Source organism: Ixodes scapularis, unplaced genomic scaffold (genome assembly GCF_016920785.2).
Source record: "Ixodes scapularis isolate PalLabHiFi unplaced genomic scaffold, ASM1692078v2 PGA_scaffold2__306_contigs__length_199485367, whole genome shotgun sequence".
Classification (NCBI taxonomy): domain Eukaryota; kingdom Metazoa; phylum Arthropoda; class Arachnida; order Ixodida; family Ixodidae; genus Ixodes; species Ixodes scapularis.
The window spans coordinates 153,280,233-153,293,757 of NW_024609857.1; the positions used below are offsets into that span (position 1 = coordinate 153,280,233).

Below are 13,525 nucleotides of genomic sequence, written 5' to 3' on the forward strand. Positions count from 1 at the left end.
TGGCAGGACTTAAGCACCTTACCCCATAAGCAGCTTTGTGAATACAGCTTCTTTAGTGGAGTCATCGAAAACGAATAATATTTGTTAAAAAGTAGTCGGCGAATTTGAATCAGGTCACCGCTGACGTAGCGCGTGACCCAGAAGCGCTAGCAGAATCACCACTTTCTAAGGAGCATGTAATGACATGTATAATGAAAGTGACTACTGCTTCGCAAACACATACACTTGCTTGTTTTTCCCTTTACGCTGTAACGGTAAGATAAGAAAAACAGTTAATTTTGCCAATCGAATTTGTGTTAAGGAAACAACGAAAAGCTTCAAGCTTGACTGGGTTCGGTGTTTCCGCAGGCACCGAACATAATACAGTACCATAAATAATACAAAACTAATTATATAGACATATATAAGAGGACAGAATATTCTTGTTAAACAGCGAATGTCAAACGGTCATAAACAAAGTTGCGATGTTGTGTAGGCAGCTTATGAACTAGTGAATGAAGTGCATCATTGTTACAGAAATTAGAAAAAAAAAAGAAAAACCCGGATCCCTCGCTTCAGATGTTGATGATAGAGTAACGTCCGGTTAGGCGAGAAAGATTATCACCAGCGCTTCTGGAGGGAACGGAGCCTGCTCGTGCCATAAGGTAATTTCACTAGATACCAAATAGGGTGACAAATTATTTCGCTGGCCACGACTCTGTATAAATAAAACAGAGCAAACGCCGACGCTAGGCTTGGGGAAAAAATTGGAACGTTGCAGCTTGGGCTGCTCGTCAAATCAGAGCATAAGTCATTTTTAATATTTATATTTCTTTTTCAGATTAGCTTGTTCAGTGCAATGGCACCCGCTGTCTACCTCGGGCATTTTCGTGCTCCAATGGCGCTTCTTGTACCATTCGCGGAATTAATTAGGGTGAGTATGTTTTTTTTTGTTTTCTTTCAGATAAATATCGCACATAAACATGCACAATGACGTGGATGAATACCAAAAAACAAGAGGGTCTTTCAAGATTCGTCAACAAAAGCTTTCTTTCGACAGCTACGCGTCACGCAGAAAATTATATAGTTAGGTGTAAATAATTAGCATCTTGATCCGTAATTTTAGAGATTTTGCATTTAGTTACAAGCATTTGTGCACCACAAAATCCGCTTAATCCGTGCAGTAGACAATGATCAAAAACACGCGCCGCATTTTATGGCATTCAGAAGAAAAAAAATAAAACTAAACTTGGACGAGTTTGCGTGTTTTGGTTTCCTATCAGAGCGCATCTTCGCGTCAGAAATCGTGTTCCTCGGACAAAGCGCGCCAACTGCCACTTCGCCTCCCTCGTAGAAGAAAAGGAAGCTGCAAGCCGAAGGTATGCAGGGTTGGCCTCTTTGGACGACCTCGCCATCGCCAGGCGCAAAAGGATAAAGGTCGCATGGTGGGATAAGGGTCACATTGTGCTTAAAGTATTGTAACATGGCTTTGGCTTTGGCTGTTTGAGTGAGAAAAGAAAGACAGACGGTCCGGGGAATTCAGCGCCTCGGAAGATTTTTACACCTGCCATTTCTTAAGCTGAGGTATTTTAAAGACGAGAAAACGTTTTGATAAGTGTTTGAGACAGCTACACCTGACCTAAAAATCGATTATTTTTAATTAAACAAATACGAATAGAATATAGGCTTATGCGCCAGCGAATAAAAACAGGAGAAATGCTGCAACGCTCTCCCTGATGTGAATTCCTAAACGGGTAAACAATCGGTAGGAATAAAGGTTTGTGCGCTGCAACAACACGACTGATTTTATAAACTGCGACAAGAAACCGGAGCGAAATGCGGCGTTCACACGAAGGAGACACTTCCGGACGAAGCTGCGTGACGTCAGCCCACTAGGTGTCTCCCCACCCCCGATCCCTTGCCGCAGCTCCGCCAGGAGTGTTTGTTTGCACCGTCCGAGCATTTCCTTTGCGCCTCAGACGTGGAGCCAGCGAATCTAGACCTCGCTGTGCCTCCTCAAGAAAGACCTGCTGTCAGCGTCACGTGATGTACACTCCGTAAGGTGAAGTACGGATTCTCCCTCGTCTGAATGCCGCATAAAGTACAGATTCCACACTGACATTCTGGTCTACGCCGCCCAGAATCCTCACGCCAGGATCAGTGCTGCCGCCACCTCACCTTTCGGCGCACGCTGCAAGCACGGCGATAGCACGCGTCGCTAACAGGCGTTGCAAAGTGGCACATGCACGCGCCTGCCACTTTGCACCGCGACTCTCGTCGAACTTTAACATTTTTGACGCTCGGGGCGGGATTAGGGTCTACTAATGATGTCGTCATGAGCATTCCTCGTCTACTAGGTGGCACTGATCGAGCCGCCCGCGTTACTTCGAAACCCGTCTGTGTCTTCAAACTGTAGTTTTGTTTAACCCGAGACTGGGGTCTTTCGGAAAAGGGACAAGAAGAAAAAGAGGCCGCAAGGAGGCGACGTCTCAAACACAGCTAAGGATTTTATTCCATCGTATGCACTTTTATACACACCACGTCCACACACCACCAACCAAGTCGACCAATGACAACATAACACCCGGAATACACTAAGCCAAACATAGGCCCAAAACATTACAAAAGAAAAATCTTTCAGCCAGACAAAAGGACAAGATAAGCCTCCGACTACACAAAGTCAACAAAGAACCGTTAAAAGGTTTTTTTCAAACCCGCAAACCCACGGAACCAAAGGGAAAGAGGGCATACAAGACCTAATTACACAAAGCCAAGCAACAAACCATTGAACTAACCGGTACTTAGTCACCGTAAAAAAAAAAAGAAAAAAAGAAAAAAAAAAACGGCAATTGGTCATTCTAACCCGCACTTCACATTGAAGGAAAGCGGAAGAGGGTAACCATGAACCAAAATACACAAAGGGGAGAATGCAAAAGTTCCAACCTCAACTACACACTTGAAAGAAGTAACAAGGAATACCAGAACAAACAATATGACCTGCACCTGTACTGCACCTTTGTAGGCAGCGCACAAAGTGCTAAATAGCTAAAAAAAAAAAGGGGGTTTACATCTTGAGGAATTTTCTTGAGATTTCTCCTAGATGCATTGATGGCTGGCTAATACAATTTCCCATCGACTTAATTCGGACTGTTTCCTTCACTACCGTTTTTATCTCATTTTCCTCTCGATGTATTACCTCCGTTTCCGACCAAAACACCCTACAATTGTTGCACTCAGACACGTGCTTGGCGATCTCCGAGTTCGGTGCCCCGTTTTTTACATTTCTTTTATGCTCGGTCAGTCTGTCATTCACGCACCGCGAAGTTTGCCCCACATATCTAAAACCACATGCTAAGGGTATCTCATAGACTACACCTCCTTTGCAAGCCACTGACCTGTCCTGATGTTGCCTTCTGCATTCCTTTGGAGGTGCAAAGAACGGAGTCATCCTGGTTAATTTGTAATCAAATGAAAGCACTACGTCAACTCCAAATCTGTGAGCACTCGCTTTAAGGTTATGCGAAACACTGTGGTAGTACGGGACTACGGCAACCTTTTTACTTCTTTCTCCCGTTGTTTCATTTCTCTCGCCGAAACTTGGGGAGAGCTGCCTCGTGATGAAAACTTTGTCATAACCCGCATCCTCTAACCTCACCCACTGCCTTTTGAGGGCTTGGCCTACATAATGAAGACATGACTTCTTTAGAGCGTTTCCGATTATTGATTTGACCACCCCAGCCTTCACAGTCTTTGAATGGCAGCTTCTTCTACTTAAAACTGGCTTTGCCGATTCTTTTCCGTACTCCCAGCACACTCCTTCTTGCACGTGAATATGTAAATCTAAAAACTGCAAAACTCCTCTGTCTGGCCCTTCAACAGTAAAGGCAAGTTCCGGTGCTGAGGCTCTCACCAGACTCTCTATTGCTCCCGTATCCTTCCCATGAAAGCTCATGACCACAATGTCATCAACATACCTTCTCACTAAAACTTCACCCGACCCCCAAACTGCCAGCCTCTCCAAGATCGCGTTATCCAAAGAGTTTAAATAAATTTCTGCCAAAATAGGTGCCACCACAGACCCAATACACACACCCTTCTTTTGAATCCACATGCGTTCCTTGAACTCCACTACCGTGGCTTTAAGATAAAGATCCAGGATCGCTAAAAAACTATCTACCGGAATCCCCGTACCTGATTGAAATTTTACCAAATTACGCTCCAAAGCCTCTCTAACCCTACTCATCAACAGCTGTTTTTCAAGAGAATAGTACAGATTTTAATGTCCATCGAGTTCACCGAGCATTGCCTCCCATGGTGAGCATCTAAAATCTGAACAAAATCATCTGAGTTTCTTAACGAAAGACTGTTTTCCAATCTAGCGAAGTCTAAACCTTTTTGAAGAAACTTCGAAACCATGCTCTGCCACGTCGTCCTTGCCGTCCTTCCATTGGCGGTTTTTGAAAAAAAGTCAACAGAGGCATTGGACTCGGTATTCATGGCATGGCAAGGCAAGTTGGGAAAATTAAGGAAGGACATCTCAGCTACACTTAAAGACGAGGGTTTAGAGACCTTAGCCAGGAAAGTCCTGAATCAGCCGAGAAGCACTTTAAGTTTAAAATTCTTCTTAAAGGACCACAAGCCGGAAATGCCGTTCCGCACGGTTATTAATGAGAACGGAACGTGGCAGAGCATGGTTTCGAAGTTTCTTCAAAAAGGTTTAGACTTCGCTAGATTGGAAAACAGTCTTTCGTTAAGAAACTCAGACGATTTTGTTCAGATTTTAGATGCTCACCATGGGAGGCAATGCTCGGTGATCTCGATGGACATTAAAGATCTGTACTATTCTCTTGAAAAACAGCTGTTGATGAGTAGGGTTGAGAGGCTTTGGAGCGTAATTTGGTAAAATTTCAATCAGGTACGGGGATTCCGGTAGATAGTTTTTTAGCGATCCTGGATCTTTATCTTAAAGCCACGGTAGTGGAGTTCAAGGAACGCATGTGGATTCAAAAGAAGGGTGTGTGTATTGGGTCTGTGATGGCACCTATTTTGGCAGAAATTTATTTAAACTCTTTGGATAACGCGATCTCGGAAAGGCTGGCAGTTTGGGGGTCGGGTGAAGTTTTAGTGAGAAGATATGTTGATGACATTGTGGTCATGAGCTTTCATGGGAAGGATACGGGAGCAATAGAGAGTCTGGTGAGAGCCTCAGCACCGGAACTTACCTTTACTGTTGAAGGGCCAGACAGAGGAGTTTTGCAGTTTTTAGATTTACGTATTCACGTGCAAGAAGGAGTGTGCTGGGAGTACGGAAAAGAATCGGCAAAGCCAGTTTTAAGTAGAAGAAGCTGCCATTCAAAGACTGTGAAAGCTGGGGTGGTCAAATCAATAATCGGAAACGCTCTAAAGAAGTCATGTCTTCATTATGTAGGCCAAGCCCTCAAAAGGCAGTGGGTGAGGTTAGAGGATGCGGGTTATGATAAAGTTTTCATCACGAGGCAGCTCTCCCCAAGTTTCGGCGAGAGAAATGGAGCAACGGGAGAAAGAAGTAAAAAGGTTGCCGTAGTCCCGTACTACCACAGTGTTTCGCATAACCTTAAAGCGAGTGCTCACAGATTTGGAGTTGACGTAGTGTTTTCATTTGATTACAAATTAAACAGGATGACTCCGTTCTTTGCACCTCCAAAGGAATGCAGAAGGCAACATCAGGACAGGTCAGTGGCTTGCAAAGGAGGTGTAGTCTATGAGATACCCTTAGCATGTGGTTTTAGATATGTGGGGCAAACTTCGCGGTGCGTGAATGACAGACTGACCGAGCATAAAAGAAATGTAAAAAACGGGGCACCGAACTCGGAGATCGCCAAGCACGTGTCTGAGTGCAACAATTGTAGGGTGTTTTGGTCGGAAACGGAGGTAATACATCGAGAGGAAAATGAGATAAAAAGGGTAGTGAAGGAAACAGTCCGAATTAAGTCGATGGGAAATTGTATTAGCCAGCCATCAATGCATCTAGGAGAAATCTCAAGAAAATTCCTCAAAATGTAAACCCCCTTTTTTTTTTTTTTAGCTATTTAGCACTTTGTGCGCTGCCTACAAAGATGCAGTACAGGTGCAGGTCATATTGTTTGTTCTGGTATTCCTTGTTACTTCTTTCAAGTGTGTAGTTGAGGTTGGAACTTTTGCATTCTCTCCTTTGTGTATTTTGGTTCATGGTTACCCTCTTCCGCTTTCCTTCAATGTGAAGTGCGGGTTAGAATGACCAATTGCCGTTTTTTTTTTCTTTTTTTCTTTTTTTTTTTTTTACGGTGACTAAGTACCGGCTAGTTTAATGGTTTGTTGCTTGGCTTTGTGTAATTAGGTCTTGTGTGCCCTCTTTCCTTTTGGTTCCGTGGGTTTGCGGGTTTGAAAAAAACCTTTTAACAGTTCTTTGTTGACTTTGTGTAGTCGGAGGCTCATCTTGTCCTTTTGTCTGGCTGAAAGATTTTTCTTTTGTAATGTTTTGGGCCTATGTTTGGCTTAGTGTATTCCGGGTGTTATGTTGTCATTGGTCGACTTGGTTGGTGGTGTGTGGACGTGGTGTGTATAAAAGTGCATACGATGGAATAAAATCCTTAGCTGTGTTTAAGACGTCGCCTCCTTGTGGCCTCTTTTCTTCTCGTCCCTTTTCCGAAATACCCCAGTCTCGGGTTAAACAAAACTATGGTTAACTTCCACCAGCTCGCCTGCACCCTTACAATTTTTTCATCTTCAAACTGGTTATTAAACAAGAAGGTGTAAAGAATCCCCATTTTTCCCAATATATTTTCTGGGTGAAGGAAGCTGCTAATTTTTCTAGAAATTCCCGTGTGATTCTGCACAATATCAGTTACTGTAACACCGCAAAATCTTCAGCGGCTGATAAAACAAAAACATTTTTTCAGTGGTTACTCCAAGTATGGTGTGGCACCAGGGGAGGGGGGGGGGGGTGGGGGGAGTACTCCTTGGACCTGATTTGTTTGACAAACCTTTAATAAACGAATGTTACTTTGCAGAAAGTTTGAGAGAACCAGTCGACAAGTTTAAAAGCAGTAGAATTTTAGCAGAATGCGTTCGATAGTTGCTCCAGCACGATGGCCATTGGTTCATGCGACTTTCCCAGGAAACTGCACAGCATTAAGTGGGTCCTTCTCGTGTAGTAGGTGTTATGTATGTTCAGTCTAGCTCACACCTCTGCCGGGAAAGCTTACGCTTTCATTAGGCAGTGCCTAGTTTTAGTCAGAGGTGTAATTAAGTGAAGGGATTATCTTGTGATATTTTAAGGCGTACCTTTCTTGTTGGGAAAAAATGAGAGTAACACTTTAGACACGGTAAACGGCGGATAACGATAAAGATGGCCGAGTTAATTGTGTTTTGCGCTTGTGGCACCATCTCCCGATAGCTGGAGCGAGCAGTCAATGGCACTGTCGTCTAACTTCGACCGAGTGCATCGTATGCTTGCTGCCTGAAAGGGGATATGGCGCAACAAGCTCATTCCTCGGTTAATTTGGTGGTCTGCGTCTGCGTCTGCGGCTGCTGTTATGCAAGTCAAGGGTGTCGGTGTCATTTTCCAAACGAAAGGAGCTACGCCTTGGATTTTAAAAAAGTAAAATTCACCATTACAAGATACCAGAGATGCAACATTTCAAATCGCTATAGAGAGGCGCTAAATTGTGCGCCAAACTTAGAGCATGCCCTTGCTTTGATAAATGCTTATTCATTAGTGTTTTTCAACATAATTAATACTTAGGTTAGTATAGAATTTTATCGATTGTTCTGCGCACGGATTGTGAGAAAATTTTGTGTTGAAAATGTATAATATATTATTTCTAGTAAATATAGATGACTGCGCAAATGCACTTGATAGTAGCTGTTCATTCGTTAATAAAATTCTGAGAAATGTACCCGCAGTTTTAAAGTCTCATATTAAGTCAAATATTATTATTCGCCGATTTTGAAATCATATTATTGTATGTGCTTTATTTTCTGGACGTACCTATCAATTATGTCATGTGGCTTGCACAAAGTTAATATGAGAGATTCTACGCACCATTCAAGGGGACCGAAAAAGGCTAAATTATATAAAAGCTACTCTCAAAGTACCTTTTTGCGAATTGCTTTAAACGTTCAGTTTCTAATCAAGGTACGAGTGAAGTACCCCTCCGAGGTATAGAATATACTCGCTGTCGTCAATGTATTGTCTCCGATTTTATTTCAAAAGTAAGCTAAATCGTTTAAACCAAATGCCAAAAAAATGTAAGTTTGTTTAGTAAGTTTAAATATTGTATGCGACGCAAAAGACGATCTACCGATCGGCTTGATTTCCGCACTGATTACTATATTCATTGTTTTGAAACAATTTCGAGCGACCAATAAGGCTCTAAAAACCTCATCTTTTATTGCTTTTTGATTTTTAACAGCGTTAGATAGACACTTTATATGCGTAGAAAAAAGAGTATACACAACAGAGCCCTGCTGTACTCCTCTTGGCACAATCTCAGTTTTGAAAAAAATTATCTCAAATTCATATCTTTTGACATTGAAGCGATGGCATATACACGATTTAAGTCAAGTAAAGAGTTAGAACGTAAATGTTTCAATACCAGAGAAGTTCATAACCTCAAATATCAAAAAGCTAGTTTAGTGACGTTCAGCAATAAATATTTAAATAATCTGGTCTACCTCAATTCATGCGCAAATTAGTTTTACCGTAAAAACTGCTGATGCAAAAACATAGGATTCCCCCGTACTACTGAAGTACAAGATATTTGGACCATTTTATTACGTTTGAAGAAAAAACTTTTTTTTTTATTTTTACAGTAAAAAGTGTACTAGGTATCGATAAATAAGACTGGTAGCAAAGGTTTGTTATAATAACGCAATGTTGCAAATCAAATGTTATAAACTTCAAAAAATATACCTCCCCTATTATGCACCGTAGAATGCACACTTTCTATTTAATAAAACAGTGCTGCAGGTAATCATGGGCTCACCCCTTCAGCCGTGCCTCTGCTTATTTTTTCTTTTTTTTTTTAAGTGATAAGTTCATAGAGTGTCATTGTTTCATCATACTGAAGTGAAAAATCCCCGTTGATCACACCGTGATTTTGTCCAGCGAGTCAGGTTTCTCTGCAAGGCATTCCATAATAACAGTGCAAACATGATTCCAGCTGCCTACACTCCTTTAGAGCGCAGCTCTTAGGCGCGCGTTTCTGGTTCGAGCGGCGTCGCCGTCGGCGTCAGCGTCGGCGTAACCGCGCGTTGCATCATGGGACGTTTCCAATAATGAAATCACACGTGACTTCCCGTGTGACGTCAAGAGGGTCACTGGTGACGCCACCATGCGTTGCATTGTGGGTAAATTTCCCCGCTAAAATTAGCGGAAAGCTTTCCCCGCTAAAGTAAGCGAAAAAAATTCCTCGCTAAATTCAGCGGGAACTTTTTCTGCTAAATTTAGCGGGAAAAATTCCCCGCTAAATTTAACGAAATCATTTCCCGCTAAATTTAGCGGAAAAACTTTCCCGACTAATTTTAGCAGAAAAAGTCCCTCCTCTAAGTTCAGGGGAACAAATTCCCCGCTAAATGTAGCAGCAAATTTTGTCCTCAATATTTAGCGGGAAATTTAGCGAACATTTTCTGCTAAATGGGAGAGGAGCAGGAGAGAAGGGAACAAATGAGGAGGAGGGGCAGACCCTCCTCTCCGTTCCTTCCCCTACTCCTCCTCATTAGCTGCTCTTTAATTCGATGTTACAGGGGATTGTAAAGGTATTTATTGAACGAAAACATTTTTGCGCCTACTTTGTGTTGTGAGCCCTTTATTTAGCAGTGATTTGTTTTTCTTTTATGCTGTCTAAGATAATCCGGATGATTATTTTTCGACTGTTCCAAAAAATAATGGAAAGTTTTGCAAAGTTTTTTGTTTTTTTTTGTATTGGGAGCAAAAAGCCGTCCGAAAGGACTTTCGCACTGACTTCATGGGGTGAATATCAGCAAACCTCATGTGCTGAAAATTATTGTCAGAGCAGTGGATGTCCCAGCACAATCTCGTAATAAAGAGACAGTGGGCGCACCAAGAAAGCTACCACGTCACGAAAAATAAAAAGGACACGATAGAAACGGGGGACCATGTAAAGAGGAAAATGGCGGCGCTGCTGAAGGGTTTAACAGGTTATGATCTGCTAAACTCAAATCAGGAACAAAACAAATTATGCGATGGTACAGAGATATAAGAGGGGAATATGCTTAAGCGGATAACTGTTCATTTGTAATATTTTAACAATAAAGACACTTTGGCCACCAAACTCGCTATTTATTAGACTAAGCTTCCAATTTTTTGCCTCTGTGAATTTATGGATCAATTAAGTTCGTGTTTTGCTGGATCCTCGCAAAATAGTCTGAGTGATCAACCTGCTGGCGTAGTACATCTGCGTAGGTTTAGGTATTTATGTAAACTCTATTGTCAAGTGCTTGCATTACCATGGCGGCTAAGGCGTGTGTGAATACAATGGTGACATCACATAATTGACTTGCATTCTTTAACACGGGACCATTTCAATAAAATTCATATAAAAACAAAACTCGGACTCTTTTTTGTAATCGCTTATCCTCTGCGTATTCAGAATACATACCCTAAAATTAGTAAAATGTCCGTAATGCTACTTAGTTTGAACCGAGTTCTTATAATTGCAGCAAGAACAGATTACTCCCTGAACTAGTAAAATAAATTTCCTGGTCTAGATGTAAGGGCAGCATTCACATATAGAGTTTGTAATATAGTGATGCCCAAACAAAACATGAAATGCTTTACATAATAATCATAACCGAATTAAGCATAATGCGCCAACGCAAAAAGGGGTATAGTGGCAGCATGTAATAGACCATTCCGGAAAATTCCAGGAGACATCATGGTGAATGAAATCATGGGGCTCTTCCGATGTACGCTTGTGCCGGCTCGAACTCTTTTTCTATCACGGAAGCGGCAATATTCAATACCTCAGAACACAAAAGAAATGAACCGAACACAAAATTAAGTTATCACGTACTTCCTTTAGCTTCCGTTCTGCCGTCTCCGCCTTCTGAAATCACAAAATGTCAAAACATGCAACTTTAACTTAGTCTTGGATTCATAGATTATCTCACATACCTTACATCATAACGTCACAATCCTCAAGGAGATGGTCGTGACGCCCCCTTTTTTTGTAGAGTTATTTTCGGCACAGAGCTTATCAGAGATTATATTAATATATCTCACACGTGTACATATTTTGCTACCTTCATCGTTTCAGAACTCAGTGACGACAGGTGTGAATGGACCACTTTTAGTGACCAACCCCACCAGGACGAAAGCAGCCAACGCGCTTTGTGGCAGCAATATTGGCGATGAAATCTGCACTGCCATCTATGCATTCTTTACAGGCCTTGATTCTAATCAACTGAATAAGGTAATTCGTTCTAAATATCAAACTCAGAAATGTGTTTTTTTTTTGCACCACATGGGAAAAAAGTTGGAAAGACCTCAACCCTACTTCTTGCCATCGTCATATCCTTATCTGTCTACCTAGAAAAAATAATTGTCAGTATTGTGCAACAACTTAATAGGACGAAGTCAAAAATAGGCTCAAATGAGTTGTAGCTCAGTCCATATACAGGGCATTTAATTTAAATTCGAACAGATTAAAAGCAAATTGATTGTGCATAAGGAGCGTTCTGTCTTCAACATGTCTGTATCAGGCTCAGGTATGTACAAGTTGCTTACAAAAAGTAATTAAGTTAAGTTACTGAGTATTGGCCTCAGAATTCATTTGAGTAAAATAGAAATTACTCAAATGGAAAGTAATTCACTAAATTACTAGCTACCGTAAAATGGTGTAAATTACTTTTGAAGTTTGAAGCAGAGTTTGAAGCAGAATTTCGCTGTTAGCGAAATTCTGCTAGCCAAATATAATGCAGCTTGTGTTTTTAGAGATATGCTTTAATAACTTGTTCTACTTCTGCGTGTATAATTGTTTTGCACTTTTTTGTATTTTGCTCAACGCGATGTGCTGCGGATGTATTATTTCTACTTTGAGGTCTAGCACTGCCTGAGCTTGAATTTGCAGATAGTGTTTGCTTGTTTACAGGGTTGCCTAAAGTACGTCTAACAAGTACTTGAAGCCTAGTACAAATTAAATGAGAGGTTATGTAGTTCAATTAAACCATTATGTACACCTGGTGCAATGTACTGGAAGTAAAGTTCTATAAATCAAGTGTACTTTCATTGTAAAGAGAAACTATATTTTAACACACTCTTTCATGACGCACTTTCAACTCCGAGACAGGATTTCCTTTGGTGGTATGCATTGATCCCAAAGTAATCGGAGGTGCATTCAGTTTTTTTTTTTCGTAATTGGCGGCAAATATTGGATGAAGTCAAGTCGCCACAGAGTAGCTGTTTTACTCTCGCTGACGAACTGTTTAACACAGTCAACTTATAAGGCACTTATTTCTGTCGGTCTTAGAGCCGCCATTGCTTCACTAAGGAAATGACCAGATGACGTCTGAAAACACGATAGCGCGTTTTCACATGATGATTCGCTATTTTTTTCAATTTTGGGTCATGTACGTTTAAGTCAGGAGTTCAACAGTTCTCGAGAAGTACCAGAAACAATCCTTTAGTAAAGTGCAAGTACACTCTCAGAGAATGTGCTTCAAGTAAAGTACAATTTTCCTAAACCTACTTGAAGTGGTGCTTTAAGTACCATGTAGTTATAATACGTTCTAACACTATTGTTTTTTTGTTTTATAGACGTGGGTGAATATCAAAATATTTCGAAGCGAATCGAATCGAATAATAAAGGTTACGAATCAAATTGAATCGAATATTTTCAAATACAAATATTTGTTTCGAATAAGAATTTTTTTTTTTAAACAAATATTTTCTATCTGATATGAATAAAGGGGAGACACGACTCTTTAAGGAAAGAACATACTAAGAAAACATTTTTTGTTGTAATTTTTGAGAATTGGCAGGCACTAATCTTCTTGTCCTGAACGCTTTTCATTAAATAAGTATCTTATCTTGAATTTTTCTTGGAAACAAAGTAAAAAAGGGTCAGTGGTTTTTTATATTATTTCTGAATGAACTCTTTACACCCTACTATTTTATGGAAGCCACATCTCCACTTGGGCCTATCTAGCTTTCATATTTTTTTGCTTTCTCTGGTAGGTGTATGTGTGACATACGCTATAAGGGACACAAATATAATAAATAGGACATCAAGCTTTTTTTCAGGTTCCCTTTGGGCATCCTGCAATAAATCATTTTCAGACTGGAGAGTTCAAAATTGTCCAAAACGTTTATAAAGCGTCCTAGTGCTTTGATGTGTGCCTTATTGTATTCCATATACCTTTTAAATCACTGAAATATGTTTTTTTCTTCTTATTTTAGTATTTAAATTTGTCTTAATCCTTCCCATAAACCTTGCAAATTAAATTTTCAATACTAACGAAGCTAATTAGGTTACATCAAAATCAAGAACATATTTGTAGTGAGATT

General features: G+C 40.7%; 1 protein-coding gene across 1 annotated transcript in view; it reads left to right on the forward strand.

Moving 5' to 3' along the window:
• Positions 1–13,525, forward strand: part of LOC8023860 (lipase member M-like) — a 77,913-nt gene that overhangs the window by 43,269 nt on the left and 21,119 nt on the right. The window contains exon 6 of the mRNA XM_040211490.1: positions 821–913. Coding sequence (XP_040067424.1) covers positions 821–913 — 93 coding nt within the window. The remainder of the gene's footprint in view (positions 1–820; positions 914–13,525) is intronic.